The sequence below is a fragment of the Andrena cerasifolii genome, chromosome 8 (assembly GCF_050908995.1).
Source record: "Andrena cerasifolii isolate SP2316 chromosome 8, iyAndCera1_principal, whole genome shotgun sequence".
In the NCBI taxonomy this organism is placed as follows: Eukaryota; Metazoa; Arthropoda; class Insecta; order Hymenoptera; family Andrenidae; genus Andrena; species Andrena cerasifolii.
In genome coordinates, this window is record NC_135125.1 from 16336461 (window position 1) to 16359992 (window position 23532).

The 23532-nt window shown below is 45.8% G+C and overlaps 1 protein-coding gene across 6 annotated transcripts in view; it reads right to left on the minus strand.

Annotated features, from left to right (window-relative positions):
- Positions 1–23532, minus strand: part of Dscam3 (Down syndrome cell adhesion molecule 3) — a 182023-nt gene that overhangs the window by 10456 nt on the left and 148035 nt on the right. For all 6 annotated transcript variants that reach the window (XR_013086227.1, XM_076818097.1, XM_076818096.1 and 3 more), the window contains exons 6-15: positions 15645–15809; positions 4855–5001; positions 4460–4600; positions 3909–4099; positions 3130–3370; positions 2646–2799; positions 2432–2583; positions 1857–2126; positions 1596–1741; positions 869–1304 (exon numbers count right to left, since the gene is read on the minus strand). Coding sequence is in view for 5 of the 6 variants with exons in the window: in XM_076818097.1 (XP_076674212.1) it covers positions 869–1304; positions 1596–1741; positions 1857–2126; positions 2432–2583; positions 2646–2799; positions 3130–3370; positions 3909–4099; positions 4460–4600; positions 4855–5001; positions 15645–15809 (2043 nt within the window). In the remaining variant the exon portion in view is untranslated. The remainder of the gene's footprint in view (positions 1–868; positions 1305–1595; positions 1742–1856; positions 2127–2431; positions 2584–2645; positions 2800–3129; positions 3371–3908; positions 4100–4459; positions 4601–4854; positions 5002–15644; positions 15810–23532) is intronic.

The window sequence follows — 23532 nt, forward strand, 5'->3', positions numbered from 1 at the left end:
TAACAACCTCAGCTTTTGCGGGGAATATTTATAAAATGTCTACCACCGATTTTCGCGAAACTTTACAATTTTCTAAACCAACCACCAGAAGCAAACAACATTCTTATCGATGGCTTGGTGCACAAACATTGTACATCCACTTTTAGCGTTTTCGAGAAAAACAGTTTTAAACATGCAATGGTGTATAAGATTCATGGACATAGAATGAATACAAATATTATTTTTCACAAATTTATAAAATAGATATAAATGTGATTCTTGTACAGCATAAAGAAACAGTCAACAACTATTTGTTGTATGTAGAAACTGAAATTTCACAAAAAGTGGACATACAATATTTATGCACTAACAAGGCAAAATTCTGAAACTTTGCGAATATCTAGAGGATTTCTTCCTGATTACAACGGAATTTTTATTTGCTGCCCAAATTCACTAAAAGGGGGTGAAATTAACCCCTGAAAATTCGGCTATTTTCCGATTTTATGTTATAACTCGCGAACTGTAAGAGATAGAAAAAAAGTTTTAACACAAAAGTAACTTCTTTTAATTAGATCTAGCATTTGGTAAACAAATTATTTTATATTTCATGAGTTATAACACAAAATCGGAAAATAACCGGATTTTCAGGGGTCAGTTACACCCCTTAGAGTGAATATGGGCAGCAAACAAAAATTCCGTTGTAATCAGGAGGAAATTCCCTACATATTCACAAAGTTTCAGAATTTATTGAATTTTCGAGTTCGGGATGTTCCCTTGTAAGCCATCGTTATGTTCTTTAATTAAATTCTAGGGGATGAGATTATCTTCCAATGAATACTTCATTCAGTGTTAAAAAAGTACTTCTTCATTACCTTAACAAGACACTCACCGTGCACGGAAACGTAGATCACCTTGCTGAGGCCCGATCCAATCCCGTTGTTCGCTCGACAGAGGTAGTGCCCCTCGTCCTGGGGCCCGGCTGAGGCCGTCCACAGTGAGCCGTTCGGTAATATGGTCAACCGACCGTCCGAACCGTCCACTAGAGGCTGGTAGTCGTTGGACGTCCGTCCTCTGGCACGCAGCCACGTGACCCGCGGCGGCGGGAATCCCTTGGCCTCGCAGTGAACGTTCAACGGATTGCCCAGGAGGGTCGCCACGTCCTGGGGTTCGAAGATCCATTGCGGTGGCACTTTGACCAGAAGTTCGGCGGTGTGGTTGACTTTGGCCGCGCTGTTGGTCGCCACGCAAGTGTACTTGCCGCTGTGACGGGAGGACAGCTCCTTGAAGACCAACAGGCTGAAGAACTCGGCCACCCTCTCCTCGATCTGAAACCCAGACGGTCGCGAGCTGTTTGCGTTCGCTCGAGTATCGGTAAACGGAGGAGCTTCGTTCGACGATCGGGGAGGCTCGAGAAATTTTGGGACCGGAGAAAGGGGTCCTCCCGGTCGAACTGTCGCGGAGCTTGTTATAGTCGGCTTTGGTGACTTATAGATGAGCTAATTCTGGGAGAGTAGACGTCAAGTAGGTGTTACATGTTGTGTAAGGAGCTTGTTTTGCAGTTGATCGAATTAAGTAGCGGTGGTGAAGTGGTTGAGATAGGTAATTAGAGAACGTACGCGTAAGGAGGAAGGTAATGGCTCGCCATCTTTGAGCCAGGAGAAGTATATGGGAAGATCGCCAGATGTGACGCTGCACGTGACCTGGGCGCGACTGCCTTCCTGCAGATTCGGAGGGAAGCTGAAGGGGCTCATTACCGGAGGACCTGGAACAGACGAAGAATTTCTTCATCGTTTGAGAATTCACTGGCTTTGCGTGTACGCGCCAAGTATCCGCCTTGTTAATACGACAATATTAATTCTAGTGGTGAGATTACTCACTGCTAACAGTCAGTCGGATGTCCCTGCTCGCAGTTTCCCCAGACCTGGCTCGTACCATACATGTGTAGGTGCCAGCATCGTTCGGATCGACATTAGCGATCGTAAGGTGGCCCTCGCTATCGACGCGGTGTCTTATGTCAAGGGGTAGCTCGACACCACCGCGAGACCACTCGACTGACGTGATAGGGTAGCCCGAATAAGGACAGGCTATGGTGGTGTCAACGCCAGCTATTGCGCGAACTGGTCCTATCGACCTTATATACGGCGGGCCTGAAATCATCAATCAACGATCAACTCCACTCAATGATTCCTACTCAAATCATGGTCTTTCGTATAGCAAACAGTAATGACATTCTAATCCTAGTGTTCTTATTAATATGAAATATTAAATATGAAATATTATGAGTTACCTACATCCCTAGTTCTGAGTGAATTAGCTCATAAACTCTCAGATCTATTACACCCCAGACGCCAAAGTACGAAGCAAAGATATTAAAGAAACTATCCTCGATTCACCCTCGAAGAACACTTTCCAAGGGATCAATTTTTCATGAAAAAATTGCTCTTGAAATTACCGTAAATGTTCAGTCTGGCTTTATGCTCCACAGTGGCCAGAGTATTGGAGGCGACGCAGGCGTACAGACCCCCGTCTTCAGCGCCCGCCGATGATATGTTCAAATGACTGATCACGTCCCCAGATTGATCGACGTATTGCCCTATCGCGTACCTGCGTGTACAATGTTTGCGGTTAAGAAGCTGGTTATTGATCGATGGGATCTAGACGCGCACCTGTGTCCAGCCGCGATCTCGCTCAGAGGCTCTCCATCTAGCAGCCAAGTGAACGACGGGGGTGGAGAGCCTGTCGCTGAGCAGCGTAAGGACACTGGAGGTCCTGGACGCAGGGCCTGCTCGATGAACGTGTACTGTAGCTCTGGCACGGTGTCTGAGACAATTCAAAGGACAGTAGTACACGCGAGTTATAAAATAATTGAATCTTGAAAGACATTCAACTATAGTGCAAGTAGAATATTCGACAGATGAATATAAATTGTAATAAAATCCTGTGACCCTCGCTTTTAATTAAACACTCCTCTAATTTGAAAATGGTATTAGTTTTAACAAAGACTGCTAGAGGGGTATCTAGAATTCTTACTGGCAGTGAGTTTCATTTATTTGGTATTCAAGAGATTTCTCTACCAATGCTCCCAGTCGTCCAACTGTATTTCATTTATCAGAGGCAGAAGCATTGGCGATCACTGATACAGCGAAATACCTCCGAGTTTCAATTCCGCGGTGGCTTGGGCGTTTTCCTTGTCGCTCCTAACGAGGCACTGATACATTCCCTTGTCCTTTCGGCCGACCGAGCCTATCATGAGGACCAGAGGAGCCAGCAATCTGATCCTCGTGTCCTGCGCGGTCAATACAGGCACACCGTCGTGCAACCACTCGACGCTCTCGACCGGGTAACCCTCCACCGTGCAATTCATAGTGGCTGACTCTCCGGAATTGATGATCTGTAAATAGCAGGGAAACGGTTAAACGATTCGTGCTCGGAAGTTAATGCCCGTGCCGCCATTTACGTTGCCGCGCGGTATTTTCGTTTGATGGCACTCAAAGAGCTTAATACGTTGCGGCTTTCCTCGTCACTTTAGCTATTGTGAGTGACTCGATACCGTATCTAAGATGTTTTCGAATAAATTCGGAGGAATTTTTATTCGAATACTCTTTGAATAAAATGAAATTATTCGAGGATAACGAATAATCTCGAATAAGATTTGCGAATAAAACGCAGGTATTTCAGAATAACGAATAATTTTTTATTCGACTAAAAATTAAAAATGAAAAATTCACTCGAATAATGCTGAACTCTGATTGCAACTGAGGACAAATTTGCAGTGCGTCGATGATTTTCGATATAATTAATCACAACCGGATTCTATTCTTCTAATTCCCCCTTAATCCTCATTTAAACATAGCCTGGCCAAGCATGTATCAGCGTTATAATCTCTAACGCATAGATGTTCAGAGTAACGACTAATTTGGAGAGCGTACCTGAACACGGGGCTGTATCCTGGCGTTAAGTTTCGACGTGACCGACAGGTGTGTTTCCGCCCGTTGCTCACCGAGCTGATTGCTAGCCCTGCAAATGTACCTTCCCGCGTCCTGAGCGTCCACGCGGCGAATTTGCATCAAATCGCCCCATAGTTGGATTCGGCCAAACGATTCCACTGGTATCGAGTGTCCTGCGACAACAGCGCAATGGGTTATGCTGGACACACGTGGTAACAGGGTACCGGCAGCCGTCGTACCTTTTCCACCCTCAAATCCAACGATACAGTAAAACGAAAAAGAAATCGACGCGACCGAGGATATTTCAGCTAGGCGGGAGATTCGACTGCGCCAATGAGAAAAGATTCCCGAGATGCTTTTCGGTGGGACATTTTCGCCAAGCTGATTTTCCATAGCGGTGCCGAAGAGGCTTATCGGAATTTCGGTCGGCCGCTATTCGGAAAACAATGTTCGAACGATGTTGGTACGACGCGATTATGCGGTACACGGGTGTGTTTGGATTATACGGTAAACAATCCCCTAATTAAACCAACCGTTAACATCGCGATACCAGGTAAACTGCGGGGGCGGGCTTCCTTGGGCAGAGCAAGTGAGGTGTACGTCCGAGCCGCTCTCCGCGGAGATGGCGATCTGAGATCTCTGCATCAGCCTCGGTGGCATTGTTCCACTGGGTTCTGTAATTTAAACCGGACGTCAGATAAATAATTACCATCTTCTTACCACCGCTTTTCACGATTTCGATCTACTAATCCTGAGCAGCCTAAGAAATCAATTCTCATTCATATTCGTCACCGAGAAAAACGGACCACTGGAAGATCTATATTCTACGCGAAAGCTTCACTTCTACCCGCGGAAGTTTCAAGCAGTCTTAAACACCATTTCCGCAGAATACTGAGGAGTTATGAATGAATAATGAGAAGTTAATTGCCTGTGACAGTTAAGGTTGCAGGTTCGCTTCTTCTTCTCTCCCCAGTGAGCGCGTGGAGCGTCAAACAGGAGTACGTGGCCCTGCTGTCTTCAGGCCTGGCGGCCCTGATGTGAAGATCGCCTTGGGAAGTGACCACGAATCTTCCTCCTGTACGGAAGTAAAAATAATCGAATAAAAACGAGAAACAGATACAAGAGCCAGGCGAGACCGCCAGTCTCCCGTCGAAGGAGGCTTTAGTTCAGACGAGTCGGAAGAATAGAAGCGCTCGAACGGACCCCGTGAAAATATCACGGCGCTGTCTATCGCGATACCCCCCAATATTTTCGCTTCGATTCCAATCCGCGGGAGCGAAAGGTTATGCAAAATCCTCGGCATCTGTCGATGAAATCTCGCCGGATCACCGACGGACGTGTACCGCCAGGCGTGAAATTTTCAATTTAGCCGAGCCAACAGCCAGGCCCCCGTCGATACCGCCGGACCCGCTCGACCATCCGCTGCGACTTCTCTCGCATCGTGGAACGCGCTTGCACGTGACCGCTCCTTCGAGGAGATTCTGCGACCCCGGCTGCAGCTGTGCAACTGTCCCACGACCCTGGCCATCGAGGTGGCTTATTTCGGTTCCTTCCATCATCCCCGTGCGATCCCTTATTTTTACGCGTGCTTTTAGAATCCACACGATGATATTCGTCAGAATTTTAAACATTTAGAATTAAAATCGATTGCTACTCAACTTTCCAATTCGAAATCTTGGTCAGTAGAACTTTAAAATCCTGACGCCAAGATTTCTAATCCCACAGCTTTGGACTTCAGGTTTCAAAGTTCCCTCATCCCTCCAATAGATATTCGACTCCTCAGATTCAAACATGTTTGCTAGAGCAGCAAATACAATCCATTGACAAAGAACCCGGCGAACGATCTCAGGATCCACCAGCGTAAGCGAGTGTTCCTATAAATCCAACAGCCGCGATATTTATTGCGCCCGTACGGAACATCGTTGCCATCCCTTATTTCCTGGACACGGTCGTTCTTCCTCCAGGCTCTGTATCAACGGGCGTCCGCACGCGGACAAACCGAAATCCGCCGATAGTTGCATGGCAGACGCGGCCAAAGAAATAGGAAATAAGGTTGGTAAGTCAGCTCGACGAGGGGCGAGCTCTTCCTACGGATACGACGTCGGGCAGGGAGGAGGTGGAGAGAGGGGGGTTGGAAGGACGAAAGGAGCCACGAAAGGAGCAATTTAATATCGCCACCCCCGGCAGAATAAAAATACGGAGATAAATAGCCCGTAACTTCAAGCCAGCCAAGCTCGACTATGTCGTCCCCTGGAACACGTATACAACCTCGTCACGAGCCCTTATGGTTGCGCCCCGGCCGTTGGAAAACGGGCTCCAGATACCGTCGATGCGATGAAACTCGAGGTTTATCGGTACCTCTTATTTTTCTTCGCAAGAAAAAAAGGAAAAAGAACGCCGCTGGAGCTTCGTGGCTTGGAATTCCTGTGGTATCCATTATCTGTGTATGAAACTCTTTTCCATGGTGGTTGTCCATGGCACGAACCGTCTTGGGCTCTGTACATTATCCTGACACAGTTGTAAATGGATGTTGTGTCTATTAAATTTGGAAATTGCGTTTTATTCAAGTTTCGTAATCGTGGAGAGGTGAAAGTGAGTTCCTGATCAGAGGGAGACTTCAGCAAGTTGTCGTACTTCGAATGATTAGGATGGCGCGTTTACGTAAAAGCTTCCAGCTACTTTGTCGGATCTTCGAGCGCTCGACGGACGCACGTACGCCACAGATTCGCCCGGCACGTGCATATTTCAATCTGGGCTTCGTTCACTTGGAAGAACAGCTATGTACTCCCTCCAGGTTTCGTGGAAAAGCGAGACAACTGTTGGTGGAGGATCAGAGATTGTGAATCACAGTGTGATCCATCAAAAAACAGGAAGATGGATAGATCATTGGACGATCCTTTATAGGACTGTAACTAACTTACATAGCGGTATTTAGTATTTAGTATTTAGTTTTGTCTTCTTAGTTCTTGTTTATCTTTTAGTTCAGTTTAGTTGGCTTTGTTAGCCGTGTATCCTTGGCTTATTTATTGTATAGACTCTCTAGTTAATTTCTCTGCTTTGTCTCTTGTAAACCATGGGTATTCCCCGTATAATTATTTAAATAAATAAATAAATAAATGGTGGTCAAAGGAAAGTTTAAAGGTAACTAACTTAATTCTAGGCTTTAAGAATATCTGGATAGAATCATACAGGGTAGAATTTTTAAGATATAATTCTTTCTAACAGAACTAACTTATTCCTGTTACGGTTCACAATTCAATCTTTCTTCTAACCACTACACGCGTAAAGAAGATGCAGCTATTATAAAGAATTACTCGTTCTGTAGTCGTCAAGGAATAACAATACCCAAATGAAATACAAAATTCTCCATCCCTAAACCAACAACACCGACCACCCTACCATAAACCTACCAATATCGCACTTCACACACGATCAGCCCCACAGAAATAACAAGGGAGCGCAAGTTTCAGGTGACTCGCAGGTAGGGAAAGGCGCGGAACGGCTGCCTATTTATTCAAACAGCAACAAAGTTAAGCGATACCTACGGCTGGGCCTCGGCTCCGCAAAAAAGAATAGGGGCGCGAAGCGGCCGCGTGCGATCCGGCATTCTGTACCGGCACATCCGTGCGTCAGGATACGTGCGCCAACTTGCCGCGTCGGATCGTCCTGTACACGCTCAGGCATTCATGTCCCATACATATTTATGCCGGTCGGGTGCACGTAACAGGTACGTGTACGGGGTGCACATACAGGCGGGCACGTGCACATCCACAGACATCCAGGTCCGCGGAGGCAGGATATCACGGGGAGCATCGCGTCGTGTCGGGGTGTGATACGTTTGTTTCGTAACTAGCCCGGTAACATTGTGCCGTGTACACGTCGCAATGGAAGCACCTGCACGTTGTGCACCGCCGCCTGGCGGAGGCAGAGCCTCTCCGTCATCCCGTGCACCCGGTTATCACCGTCCTCACCCAAGAACAGAAGCCATCGACGAGGCATATCGGGGCGACGTGCCAGCCCTCTGTCATTAACACATCGCCTCTCCCTCCATCTCCGGGGGTATCGAGCGCGCGGCCTTCAATCTGCGGATGTCGCGTTCACCCCGGGGAGCCGACAGAACGATAGGTTTTCTTCGTCTGAAAGGACCGAGCGACGCGGGCGGGCTCGAGGTGCTTCTGCCCGATTGTGGACGCTGAAACTGACGAGCTCTGGGGACGCTGGCAAGTTGATGGTTGCGACGGGGTATGGCTCTTCTTTTTAAAGGGACCGAGGATCTGAGGAATTCGATGGGTGGGACCTTGTGGAATTTAGGAATTGGAGGGAAGCTTTTTCGAGCTGATATGTGGGTCTTGGAGTTTCCTGATATTAATCAGAGCTTTGATTAGAGATTTCTCAGATTTCGCTTTCGGGAATAGGTTTGGAAATTCTGGATGTTGAATGGCGGAAATTGATTTTCTTTGGGGAAGAAAAATTATTATATTTGGAAGCTAATGAAAATTTGGTCACTTCTAAATGATAGATACTGTTACTCCCGGTTTCTTCTTCGGTCTCGATACGTCATTGCTTTCTTTCCGACCCTAACAACGGTAATATTAAATTAGTACACTGCCGATACAGCGCGATTGCGAGGGCTAATGTTCAAAGTTCCAGAGTAATTTCAGCCAGATCAAACTATAACGCAGACCATCACTGTCGAAACGCTAAGTTCGAAGTTAATCACGAGTTCAAGAGTTTAACAAGTCCCTATTTCTCACGAGTTCCAAGATGTTCCTCTTCGAAGACAATATACCCTTATCTCAGCACTAATCTTACCATCCAAAGAAAATTAAAGTTCCATCCTCAAAACGTTCTTCTAAATAAGTAACCAGGAAGCAATAGCAAATCTTTCAGATCGCAATTAAAATTCCCAGCTTCCCCCGTGCATAAAAACAATGAATAATGAATAACCATTTTCGAAAAACTTCACGTGTCACGAAGAAGGATTATGCTATCTGGAAGGATGATTAAGTTCATTTTCTCTCGTACATCCAAGGTACATCATCCAAAAGTGTATCATCGTCATTTGAACGGCCTCCACCGGCAGAAGGGAGGGGGCTAAATGATCGTCAGAAGTTCATCATCCGTCCTTCCAGTAATTGGTGCCTCTTCGGAGAGCGGGTTAGGTATGTTGACATCTCATTCTCTGTTTAAAACTAGCCTTAGCGTGTCCTAGCTGCCCCCGCGTGTCTCTCACCAGCAAATCCCCCTTCTATCCCAGCAGACGACGTCCTCTGACAGCGGCGAGCTCGTACGAGTGTCTGCACACATTTGCGAAGGGAGGTGCCCGCCCCCCCCCCTTGATGACTCGTGTTATGATTACCGTTTCGTTCCCTTCCCGTCCGCGTCGCGTCGTTCAAAGCTACATTCTTCCCTTCAATTTGTCCGCCAACATTTAAGAGAGGACACTTCTCCTCGCAATCTCGTCTTTAACGGGCTGTTTACTGTCCCGGCTGCTTTACGCTGCGCGCTGGTAAATATTGGACGAGGCGAAAAGATACGGAAGGTGTAACGTTGTAACAATCTCCCAGCCCCTCGAGATTCGGCCGCCTCTCGGAAGGCATACTTCGCTGCGGGTGGTGGCAAGGATCTGCGCTGTGGGAAGAATTAAGGGAACGACGATAACGCTCTCGCTCTTCGCTTTTTTCAAACGTTCGAAGAATCACTCGCGAATATTTAATCAGCGCACGGCCAGCAAGTATATTCGTTCTGGCACACTTTAGCCACCTTTCGACTTATTTCAGCTTCCGCGCGTCGGAGTGCATCCTCGTTCCGGATAATAAATCTCCCCCCGGGTCACTCCGCCCCTCTTCTCCCCGTTTTTGTCGCGGGGAACGCGCGGATCCTGGCCGTGACCACCTATCCTTCTGTTTGCAGTTGCGAGCCTCGCATCGTGTACGACCGTATATTACTATCTCTGAATATTTCCCCGTGTTTCCCGGGGATTTCCGTGCTCCTTCCAGCGTCGTCATGTTTGTTCTCGCCCATTCCCGATATTAAAAACGGTCGAGTGGGTCAGGCTCCTCGGGTTCGACGTTATTGTCGCGTGAATCCTGCGGGCTATGCAGCCGTTTCTTACTGGCGGCTACTAGGACGTAGGGGAAAGTGGGGTAAAACGGAACACCAATGTTTCTGTTAGATAAGAGCTGCGAATGAGTTGGCATCGCGTGACATGGGACCAAAGGGCCCTCGTAGCATTTTGTGATAGACCATAGAGAGTTGGAAAAATTTCCGGTATCTTTTCACTTTTCGGTACTTGGATTTGGAAAACTAATAACGGCAAGTACATCGTTGGATTCTATAGTCCTTACGCTACATTTTCACGTATATAAAAAGTTCTTTACCACAAGCTGAAGTGTAAATATTAAATGTTTACTAAATGACTGCATGTAAAGAGTGGGCCCATGAGGCCTGCACCAGCGCTGAAAAGGAAGATGATACATTTGTATGTGATTTTTGTTCATAAAATAATAAACAAACCGTATTAATCTATCCTTCTTTTACGATATTATATTTATATTTGATTATTTTCCGTAATTTTCATGTTATCTAATAAAATATTTTCTCTTATATGTATAATATATATTTTTGTTATATTTTATTTGCAATAGTTATACCTAAAACATATATTTCTAGATTTTAACATAAATGAATACATTTTAAATCATAAAAATAAAGATCTTGTACGTTTACACGGTCTTCGAGTGGGTGTTCCGTCTTACCCCACCATTTGAGCGAGGCGAAGATTTCAATACCTCCGGTATATTTCATTTTCCGTCGTTCCCAAAGATTTTTCTTTTCTTGATTTTCTTGAAGACTTTGATTTTCTTATAGTCTAAGGTCCACCGAAGACTCCTGTTGAAGTCTCGTGTCTTTTTCTCCTCCCGATTTTAAGTTATCACCCTCCAAAGTTAAGCGTTCCGTTTTACCCCACCTTTTCCCCTACCTATCTCGTACGCGACCGGGGGCTAGAATTCTCCACGTAGGTTTCTGTTTCGCGAGAGCCTCCGTCGTTGCGGAGGACACAGTGTGGACATTGACATTTATGCGGAACACTATTTGCGCGGCAAGTAGTATAGGCGCACCACTTGTCAGCCACGGTCTAACCGAAGCTATGGCTATACTACTGCGATGTTATAGAGCAAGAGTGCGCGAGCACTCGATGCGAGAGCTGCCTACGTGCAGGCGCAAGTTATTATTAAAAGCCACATACGACCGGTTGAATGATGCAAGGCAGAGAAAAATTGAGAGAAATTCAATCACCCGTAGCTGTTCAGTGCTTCGTTGAATATTCTGCAAATACCGTGCCTCGGTGATCCCTATGGGGACACGGATATAAACGGATACTGGATGTTTTCATTTCCAACCGCGATAATACCGATTGAGCGTAATTTAAACGCTCAGCGTGGCCAGCATCGCGGGAGACACATTTCAATTAAAAAGCCGCCGCGGAGTTGAAGCAACGGGGTGAATTCAGCGGGATGGCGGTCTGAGAGAAGTTTAAACGTTTATTTCCGACGCGTGGAACTTTCATCGACGGTTCCCGCATAAACAATCCCCGAAACAGTCTCGCGGAAAGCAGAGGCGGAGAGAGGGTCGAAGAGGAACGGTCTTCAAACTTGGTTTTCCTATGGCGCGAGACTCTCCTCGCCCCCTAGACGCCTTTCCATAAACAGTCCTCGAAGCACCCTCGAGGAAAAATGCCTCCGCCCTGCACAATCTCTCCATTGACGGGTTTATTAGTAAATTCAAGCCGTGCACCTGCGATACAGATTGAAAGCTCAGGAACAGATCGATTATTTCCGTGGCCAACCACCCTCTGAAATTATCGAGCGTTCTTTAAACGAATCGATGAGAACGACGACTCTATGGTTCCTTTTTAATTCGTTTTAGCTTTCTCTTTTTTTCTTCAAGGTGTAGGAGGGCCGCGACTAATGTTGCGAGTGTAAAATAAGATCAGTGACGATTTTTGGAGAACGTTCAAGCCGTACAAGTGCTATGTAAATACAGGCACATATAGTAGAGTAGCAGCTTCAAATATCGCGCATAATATTGTCAAACACGTTCATGAAAAACAGAATCAATTATCTCATTAATTAAATCTCAGTGGTTGTTTACGTTCATTTAATTAGAAAAATATAGGTACATGTACCTGTTTAGATTATAATATATAAGTATATATTAATGTGTATATATTGCTAATAGACAGTACATCAAAGTTAAAAAAAAAGTTTTATAGTAAATCAATGTCAGAAATAACAAATTCAGCCCATAAATTAAAATTCTTGGATTAGTTATATTTATGTATTTAATACTGCGGCCCGCGTAGAGTAGTAGGTTTCCACTTGTGGCCCACTTCTGACAAAAGTTTGCTCGCCACTGGCTTATACTACTCCATCGATTCTTATACAACTGAAAATATAACAATTTCATATAACAGGACTGAAGTCTAACACGAAAGCTTATTTTGAGATAAGTACGAATATAATTAATCACAGTTGAAAATGTGCTTTCCAACCCCCACTCAAGAGTTATCACAAAAATAAATATCCCAGAAAAATATCCCCCTCTGCGACTCGCTTCTTCTAAAAAGAAAGCTTCTATTAAATACACTGTACCACTAGCATCCCCGTTTTCAATAACAGAAGTCTTCTTTCCCCCCGCTAAAGCGCCTATTGCTATAAAAAAAAAAACTGTAGCTAAACTGTCAGAAAAGCATCGTTTCATCAGCAAAGACGCATGAGACTTCGATCCCCCAATGCACGGCCTGACGATATGCGAAAGACACACGTCGAGAAGCTCAAGGACGAATCCACTGTACCACACACTCGTGACGGTCGTTTTGTCAATTACCTATCCTACGGATTCGAACTTAATGACCGTCAGTCCTGGCCGGGAAGCGTGCGCTTCGTTCCCGTCGTCTGTCGCCGTCAACCGGCAGCGACGATGAAAAACAGCGAGAGATTGTACAAAGGCATAAAGCCGTGGAGAGGCGCGCTTCAGCGGGGGATGATTCGCGACTCTGAAGCCGCTGAATACGAGCGTGCACGCGCGTGTGTTCCGTTCCCTGAAAAACCGGAAAAGGGTCGAGCACCTATTTCCGGTAGCGGCGGGACGCCGAGAGCGGAGGGCGGGTGGCGGGAGGCGAGGGCCATTATTAAAAGTATAAAGCCACTTCCGTGCGTTGCAACAGCCAGCGAAGGGTGGGGAATTAAATGGGAAGAGCACGACGATCCTCCCGCGACGGAAAAATTTCAGAGCTTTGCCGGCGTTCCTTCATCCCCCTTGCGCCATCTTAAACGAGACCGTTCGAACGATTCCCTTCTTCTTCCACGAGTGGATTCCCCTTCGTTTGCTGTATGAGAACGATGTTCTAGTCCTCTCTGTCGTGCTCTTCCACCTCTTCTACTGAGAAATTCAAAGGGGAGGGTAGCAAGATGCTTGCTCGCTCGAGGACTCTCGTTTCTTGGAACCAGTGGAGGAATTTTTCTGGCAAAATTTGGGGAAATTGGGGTGTTGGGTTTTTAGGTTTTGTGGGGGCAAAGTGTCGTTGGTGTTTCATGTGGTTTAAGCGGGGTAATTCTTTGTGAATTTTTTCTACAAAAACGGTTCGACAAATTTATTTGAGATTTGGCAGGTTGCTTTATTGTATCTTGAAATATTGCTCTGAATTTTTGTGTGACAGTGAAAAAGAAAACATGGCAGATACAAAAAGAGCGTTGAAAAATAATCGGGTGGTCCTGGTGTTGACGAAAAGTACTGTAAGGTTTATCCGAAACACAAAAAAGAAAAGAGATTCTTAATCTATATGAATGTGACTATCGGTGGTAGTAGATTTATTGCCGTATCTGTTACCGTTCCTTTTTTCTTTAAAGAAGTTTTCCCGTTTTTGCGGCAAAACCTGTTTCAGAGTCAAATCAGGACGCTTCGCCTTCTTCAAAAGGCTGCCATTTTTACATTTTTTATATTTATTAATAAATATACTACCACCGATAGCCACATTCATATAGATTAAGAATCTCTTTTCTTTTTAGTGTTTCGGATAAACCTTACAGTACTTTTCGTCAACACCAGGACCACCCGATTATTTTTCAACGCTCTTTTTGTATCTGCCATGTTTTCTTTTTCACTGTCACACAAAAATTCAGAGCAATAGTTCAAGATACAATAAAACAACCTGCCAAATCTCAAATAAATTTGTCGAACCGTTTTTGCAGAAAAAATTCACAAAGAATTACCTATTTTTCGGCCCAACAAGGCGCAAACCCCCCTTAAGAGTTTGTTTTCTTAAGGCAGATAGAGCAGGATGGTTTCCTTTCGAGTTAGGAGCCTGATTACCAATGCTGGGAGTATCTCATTCAGCATCCAGATGCTCGTGGCTTGCACCATCAATATTACATTTCCCGCGCGCGCGTGACTTGTTTACGATTATCATTGCAACATAATGCATCCCAGTGCTGAGCAAATATGGGCCACTACGGCTCCAAGATTATAAATGACGCCGCGGCTCCAGCGTTCGCGGCGTTCGCTGGATTTCCACGTTCTTGACGAGAATTTATGTACGTGATCGTTACGCGAAAGGGAAGGGGAAATTAATTCCCTCGGCTGGGAACTAACAAACGATCCAAATTTCATTTTTGGTGTCCAGGTAGTTTACGGGTTTGCACAATCCTGGGGTTCTAATTTTCGGTTGGACTGTAATCTCTGAGTGCTTGTGGACACATTTACATTAATGTGGGCACTTTTATATTAATTAATCTTGCTTAAAGCTAAGGTTTAAATTAGAATGGCGTTTATGTTTATTGGGAGGCTTGATTTAGAGTTCCAATTCTAATGTTAATGCAAATGTTAAAATATACTCTCGAGGCAATGTGAAGAGTGTTTTTCATCTGAAACCACAGTTTTATGTTTAAAAATATAAATGATTGCGGTAAACGTGGCGCGAGAATCGTCCCAAAAACTGAAACATTAATGCACCTGTGTTAAACCTCATCGCAGCACTAATACTTTAATGCTAATACCACGTTCCAGTTCTTCAGTAGTTAAAGTCAACTATTTCCGCACCACAGAAAGAGCTCGCTTCAGAGGAGCATACTTCTTAGGAATGCCTCCAAAGCAAGCTGTCGTGCACTTTATGTAATAGTTTATAGAACACTGAACCCGAGAGACATTTCAGGAACTTGCAAAATTACCCAAGAATTACAGAACAATTAGACACTGATTTTCCATGCTGAAACTTCTTCGAACGATAATACGAATAATATAATTAGTCTGATTAAACTTCTCCCGGGCATCAAGCATCAGATCCCCCGAACCGAAAAATACATTTCCACTGCATTCATGATAAATAAAATAAATGAAATAAATAAGACCACCCGCTTCACCCCACAAATCCCAAGTAAAACACCCAAACGATTACTAACTACCCCCGCAATCAAAGGCGGCAGAACAAAATTCCTTAATGCCCCTGTAAATTCTCCATCTAACAAGATTTACATCTTGACTGCGACCGACAAATTCCCCGTACCTATAGTCTCGAGACGTTCATTGTCCCATCTGAGAGTCGTTCGTGTTCCTTTCCACGAATGCTCGATCGACTTTAGCAATTCCCCACGGATTCTCGCCTGAAAATTCGCGCAACACGAGCCGCCGTTTCATTTGCAAAATTATTTCTACGCTCACCGGTGTCCGTGCTGCCAGGTAGAAGAATGGCGTCGTCGCGGAACCAGGAAGTGACTGTCAGGTGCTCTTTGACGTCCTCCCGCGCGGTGCAAGATAAAACCGCGTTGCAGCCTTCCACCACCGGGGATCTATCCACCCTTACGTCGTAGCCGGGCACCGTCAGCACTGCAATTCGAAAAGAAATTCTCGGTTAGAGGGCGAAACTTCGGTGACTGTCGTCTTGGCAGAGCGTAATTACGCCCCTTTGCGGCGGCAGTTACCCCCGACAACATTTCTCTTCGTTGAAATATTTTGCGGCTACCAACGCAAAGCATTGTCCCCGTTCGCAGTCAATAATTCAGGAAAGCTCGAGTCGTTACAAGTTCCGAATATTTTTGTTGCCCTGTCCATGGTGCACTTCAATTAGCAAGTTCGATGGCGGGGTTTTTTAAGCAGGATGCGCGTGAATATTCCGCGTCACAAGTACCACGCTTGTCGCGTTCCTGTTCTCAGTTTCAAATACAAAGTCACTGCGCACGCGAAATCAATCCTCGTTACGCTTCGTGTATTCCATACGCGGTGTGCCGATTAATTATATTAATACGGTGTCTCGATTATCCAACTCGAACATGGAAGTTCGGTTTTCGAATAAACACAGCGTGTCACCGTTTGTCCACTGTAAATAAGCAATTTTACGTTACACTGTTATTGATTATTGGATGTACAGGGGGGGGGGGAGGGGTGTTACATTCTGTAATGGGGGTAGTGAGATCGTTGAGTGGAGGTAGCTTTTTTGTCATCATAATTCTTGAGCAGCTCTCTTTCGACTCTATTACGGTGGTGGTCGAAAGAAAGTTTAAGACTCAGATATTTACATACCTGCAGAGCTAACTTAATACTTTACTGTACGTACCCAACATATTTCTCGGGAAAGACTTGGAATTGCAAATCACTGCAAAGTGCAGGTTTAAGGGAGCAAATTCTGTGGAAATCGTACGAAGCCAATTGCAAGAAATTTTGGGCCACGTTTAACATTGGCTAAGTCAATTTGTGTGCATTGATTAAGAAGATTCTATTTCGCGAAGGGTGGCAATTAAAGATATTCGAGGATCTGCTTGTCTGACCAAAAGCACAGTTGACAATCCGCGCGGGATTGCTGTTTCTCCTTAATGCTTCTTCCAAAGAGTCGCTCGGCTTTCAAGGGAAGAAAGGAAGACGTTTTGTCGAGGTAAATTCTACGGGGTGATGATAAGATTAGCGCCGCATCCGGAAATTCATTTTCAGCTCCAGCAACTCCGTCGCTGCTCCATTTATCCCCAGATGTGACAGGTAGCTGCGATATTGCTCTTAATAGCACTGTCAAGTCGGTCGTCACGCTGTTACGCGGCGTCTCATTCCAGGGTGGCGCGATTTAAGTATTAAACGTAACGCGCCCCGGGCGTCACCCACCCTGCCCGCGACAGTCGAAGAATTCGCTGCGACCCCTTCTTCTTTCCCATGAAGCTCAAGCGAGAGCAATCCATGCAACCCAAATGACAAAGTAAATCCTGCTGTTTGCCATCGCAAAGCTGAGAACTGTTCGGAGCAGCTTGAACATGATTAATCGAAAAGTATCTAAGATAAAATAAATCCAAGTGTAACCGAAGAATTTCCAATTGCAGTCTCCGAATAATTGAAACGGTTCAAGCGGTGACGGAGAAGCATTCCTCCAGAGGATCCGAATGTCCACGTATAGGCGATCCGCCTTAAAAATGAAAGATCCAATTAGAAGACACCGTTGAGAAAATAGGGGAAAAGACGGGATCATCTGTAGAATATCAAACGAGATCCCTGGTACGTGTGCTCGCGGTCGTTTCACCAGGCCAGGCCGACACTTCTTTCTCCGTAAAGGCGTGGAAAAATTGGGAAATGCCTCGTCGGCGATGCCGGCGCGTCTCGACGCCACGGGACCGGAAAATACCATGGCTGACGATAAAATTTCAGCACGGGGGAGGAGGGTAGTGCCGGACGAAACGAAACGTGCAAATGAGGCCAATATGCGCAGATCTCCAACCAACCAGGCAACGATATTTCCCGTGGATTCGCAGCTATCGCTGGGATTAAGTTTCTCGTCGGTTTACGTGACACGGTATCGCGTATACGTGTCTATTCCGACGTCGATATCGGCCGCGATTCACCGATTCCTCGGGGCTAGATCGGTTCAATCGAAAAGGGGGGGGGGGGGATCAAGCTATCCCGGTGAACACGTTGTCGGGACAGTTTCGTTATATCTCACTGGAATTTGCGGTGCAAAGATTCCTCTGTACCTATTAGATTCCTTTAAAACGCTGATTGACTTCATTGCCACCAATTCAGCATCCCTGTGTCTGGAATTATGGGGCGTCACTGTTGGAGGTTGACAATTAGGGAAATCTAAGGGAGGAATATGATTTTGAATCAGATGCAAGTGATGGAAGTGAACCATAAGTCGGGCAGTTTTAGGAACAGAGCTGAATTGCTAATTTCTTTCGATTGCCAGGGAATCATAGAAGCTTCTTATTCCCAGACCACTAACTTTCCCTCTTTGGTTCTACGATTGTCGTAATTAATTGGATGCTTCCTCAATCTCCGCGAGGCGTCTACGATCGCAAAGGTTACAGTTACGTACCGTCGAAGTCTAATTACACAGTTATTCCAGCTCTGGAATCGTTTGACCCCAGTGTCGAGGTTAATTAATTACCAATCCCCTTGAGGACAATGAGCTGTAGATGTTTCCTTTTGACGAAACACGTTACCTACGGCCTCCGTCAGAGATCATCATCGAAAGTACTGCCCTCGATGAATATTCCCAGTGTCCCTCGACTTCTCGTCAAGCCGGTAGCCTTGGTTCAGGGGAGAGAAGGCTGGCGCGGAGTTCTCTCCTCCCTTTTCTAGACAATACACGCCGCTCTTTCCCTCTTCGGTGATAAGTTCTTTGGCGGATGCACGAGGGGTCGAGCCGATGTCATTTCAGATAAATTCCTCGGCGCTTTTCACCCTTGTCCGGCCCGCCATCCGCCCCTAACACGAGCCCCTCTTCTTTTCATCGGCGAGATCGTGCATCGCGATGAGCAAAGTCAGAGATGGAGAGCGCGCGGAGAGGAATCAGCGAAGTTTACTCCCGTCTAATTGAATATTCCCTTTTCGTGCCTCGCGAGTCGAATGCGTCGGGGGTGTGTCGGATGGCATTTCACGCCGCCCTTTGGATCACAGATCTTCGCCTTTTGGGGACAGCAGTTCGACGAGTGCAGAGACACTCCTTTCTAGAGCTGTTCGAGTACTCGGAAAAAGCGTATGTACGGATGTGCTCGGATCGTTCGAGCCAGTAGATTGTTTTAAGCCGCTCGAAACACGTTCGAACTGCTCGGTTCTTCCGAGCTGCTCGCTTCATTCGAGCGCTCGGATCGGATCGGAAACCGAGTCTCGGCTCGAATCGAATTTCGAGCTACTCCTTTCGGAAACATTCGCCTACCCCTTCACAGTGGAGCTTGTCGATAACGGACGCGTGGAATTATAGAAAATGGCAAAACTTACGAACTTCATTAACACGCATAAGTTGAAAGCCACCACCCAAGGATTCGCCAAGTCGAGCGAACGGCTTCGAGGGAGCACTCAAGACGCCTAACCAGCCGAACGAGGTCAAAGGGACCCAAAGAGTACCGGCCTCGCCGCATAAGAGACTCGATTCACCTTTCCCAAATAAAGGCGGGAGGAGAAAGGCGGAACGGGAGTTGGAGTGCACCGGCGCGCTCTCCTGGAAACCGTTATCAGTACTCCGTGGAAGATACCCAGCTGACTAGCCTGTATCTTTTAAACAGCGATAATTAACGCCCGGATAAGCAAGCCGGTCGTGACTCGAAATGCAAACGGCCCGATGAATGGCGAGGCGCGCCAGCCAGTCCCCGCGACCAATTAACTGTCTCATTCAGAGTATCTCGTGGATCTGGACGGCCAGACGCGCGGGAGCCGAGGGTGCGTCGGACCGGATGTCCTGAAGTGGCCGACTGCGAATGCGACAGAGACGAAAGGCTAGGGGAGAGGGGGCGAGTAGGGGTTGGGTAGGACGGTCAAAGAGCGTCGAGCTGAAAAGGGACGCGGAAACGAAAAAAGGAAACGAAATTGCGAGCACTGACGAGTGGTAAAAGACGAGTGGAATTGCCAGGGCGGGGAAGATTCGATGAAGATGGACGTTCCGAGATATCCAAGAAGGAAGAGGAGCGAAGACACAGATGGAGAAAGGGTTGAAAGGAGGGGTGACAAAGAGAGACGGGGATGGATAGAAGCTTGCGCGGGACAGGGAAGGAAATTGACAGAGTAAGGGGACGAAACAGGAAGCAGAGGAGAGGCCAGGACGACGGAAATGAGAAGTAAGGGACGCAGACTAATAGAAAGAAAAGATAGAAACGAGACACGGAGGGGGGACTGGGGCGGCGGAGAAATAGGCGGCAAATGGGGGGCTAGGGTTGAAGGGGGTGGGGAGTGAAATCTTGGTGAATGCCGGGTCACTCGTTTAAATAATTAAACGCGTAATTACCGCCGGCTGGAACACATTTTAATGAACGGTGCCTTTTCCACGGCCCGTCCCACCCTCTTTCCGTGCTCTTTCGCGAGCCGCGCGCGCGTCGTCCCATTCGAGGGAAGAGGAGGCTCGAGGAGAGAGCGTCGGTCGGAGCCACCGGTCTCGAGACTTTCAGGGAAGCGGAGTGGAGACGTTTGGAAAGCCCTGACTCGCCGGAAGTTTCGCGTTCCCGTCGTCTCGGATCCGCGAGAAACGCGAAACGAAACACCGAGTGGACGGTAACGAGCCACTCCTTCCGTTCTCATCGGCCGTTCCTTAGGGAGCCCTTTGGCCCGTCGATCAAACGGCATCGAGGGACGGGAGACGAGCCGCCGCGAAGAAGCTTCAAAGTGTCCCAGCCCGGGCGTCGGAGGCGATTCCAGGCTATTGGAAATTCCGATCGAAGACGTTTGTTAACGAGAGAGCGGGCGGGTCTAGATGCTCGCAGCGAGGCGAATGTAACGAGGTTTAATTAACGCGGTGACTGGATATTCGACTTCTATGATCGTCTACGCCCGACCGCCGCTCTCCGTCCTTTCTGTCTTTCTCCGCTTCGTTTTACTTCTTCTCCACGGTAATTACGTTTAAGGAGTGGAAAGTTGCGCCGTCTACTAGCAAGGAAGTTGTTAGCGGCGGGAAACGCTGTGTCTCGCCGGGCGAATGGTATTTAGCGGTTCCGTTTGCGGAGGTGAGGGATATTGCGGAATCTCTCTTCAATCGAGAAGTCGTGATTGCCAGAAAGAATGGAATAATTTCGTGGCACGGTGTAAAGGCATTCCCGTGTCGGTGAGATGAAACGAATTTGAGGTGGTTGCGAAAATAGTTTCCAAAGAGTTCAAGAATGATTGGAAGTTTACTTAGCACGCGCGATCTAAGAAAAACTTAAATTAATTCAATGTAATCGAGGAGAAATTTTAGCGTCTCGTGTTAATAGTTCCTAGAGATATTGTTGTTAAGTAACGTAACATTGTTGTGGCAAATTAATAGTTGGCAAGCAGGAATTATTAAAAAAGTGTAGTTTCAGTTTGTACACGTTTGCGTATCGGCCCTTTATTTAATAAATAACGTTAATTTGCAATATATTAATTGAGTTTATTTCAATTAAACAAATATAAATTGGCCCTACAACCGCTAAAAAATCGTTTCATGTGAAAACACACCTTCCTATTTTCCTGCACCTATATATTGAAAACTAGGGCAGATATAAAAAACTTCATAGAATGAAATTTTAATGGTTTTTATACTTTATAAAACTATGCAATAAAATTATTTAAAATTTATAGTTCAAGCAAAAAGCGTTTCCTACTATAAATTAAATTTTCATTGTAACAATGTTTTCACATCTACTGCACTTTTAAGGACATACAGGAAAATGGGAAAACACGCGTTGAACTTTAAGGCGTATCTTCACCCTGAATAACCAAAAAGTAGCAGAGAAAGAAAATTGTCTGATACTTCTATCGAGGCCCTCTACGAACCAGCAAACTTAAAAAAATTATTAGAATTTTCGGGTTACGAAAATTCCCTTGTTAGTAGGGCAAGTAGATCAGGTAGACGTTTCGGTCGGTTAAGTAGTATAGCCAAGGATTTCGTCAGACAGGTGACTTAAATCAGGATTTCCTTATATCTCCGGTACTAAATGGACTCTAATTCTTCCAACAAAGGAGTTTTATAGCAATTCTACAGTTTACGCTTAGCCTGCGAATTGTAATCTGAACTGCAACCCCTCTGAATAACTGCACGACAGAATCCAATGACAACAGATTGAAACTGGTACTTGAAAAGAGACAAGTTCTTTAAGATATTCAGTGAATTTTCAAAGCTGCGCTTTAAGATACATTTTCCTCGCCTACGTTAACTTGCAACCCCTTTGGAAGCGGAACATATGTCGCCCAAGTTCGCAGGGAAGAATCTAGCGACAGTAAATTCGGCAAGTTGGCGAGCCCATGCAGGACTCAATCGATCGACGTGTCACCGTCCATTTCCCCCCTTCCGTGTTCACCGTGCACGGAAGTTCCGTAAGTCGAGGCCGTCGGCGGTAACAGAAATTCTTCTTCTGGCTTTCGTCGAGTCATCCCCGGAACTCGAGGCGCAGGAAACTTTCCCGACGCGAAAGCGCGCCCGCGGAGCCAATTTAAGCCGAAAAGAGGAATTCGAAAGTCGAATTTAAGCGCCACGCTCGTGACCATAGAGAGGAAGTTCGCGTGGAAGAAGTTGGCCACTTCGAGAACAGTTCTCCAACGTGGATTGCAGCCCCCGCAGATGACCAATAGCAACTCCTTCTCGTTACTGTTTCTTATATTCTTCTTTACGTATTTACCTACTAGGGAACAAGAAGGATCAGCAGTTCACAGATGCTAAGAAACACCCGGGCCAAACGCACTTTGCAATTACTTCGTGGGTTTTCCAACGTTCCTTAAATAACAATTCCTCCAAACTTTGTACACACGTGAAACGTTTGAAAGGTCCATTGAGTTCCATTAAATTCCCACTGGGAAAAGTGAAACTGTTTCACACTGATTATTGTCCCCTAGTTTTTCAACAAAACCATGTTTTTTTTTCAAATGGACTTCAATAATTTTTGGCAGACAGGTTTCACATGAAAATAACAGGTTAGGTTATTGCGCACATCACTCGCGCATCTTTTCTTTGCAGCTCAGTTTACCCCGGTCACTTTGCCCCGAATGTGTACTCAGTGGAAAATGAATTATTTAATAATGTTAGGATTAATGTTTTCTCAAACGCGTGTACATGTATGTTTATAAGCTTGTTATAAACACGCAGAAAAAAATGGAGTTAAAATAACACATTTAAGACTCATTTATCCAAAACGCTAAATTGAAAAAAAAAACAATTGGAAGTCTCTAAAACTTCATTTTTAATTTTTTAAATGAATTTCCATTTTTCGATACCTGAATGTGCATAAATATCATTGTCGTATTACATACATTTATTACGTCACCAAAGTTTGTAAATGTATCCTATTGTTAAAGAATAAATTAAGGAAGCTCATTTTACCCCGGTCTCCCCTATATTTAGTAAGTACAACTAATTACCACGGTTCTTCCATCGCGTCGATTAAAACCCCTTAAAATATCTAATACACTTTAAAGAAGAGGACTTTCCCCCTACGAGAGGCCTTCGAAGTATCATCCAAAAGATCCACGAAAACCCTTCCAAGGAAGGTGCGTAATGCACATCCCCAGTGGCAGATAAACAGCGTTAAAAAGTCAGGGAGCGGAATCCATTGGCGCCCGATGGAACGAAAGGCGGATCGAAGCTTGGCCAAGTTAAATGGAAGGATTCGGAATTCCCTTCTAATTTCGGCTTCCT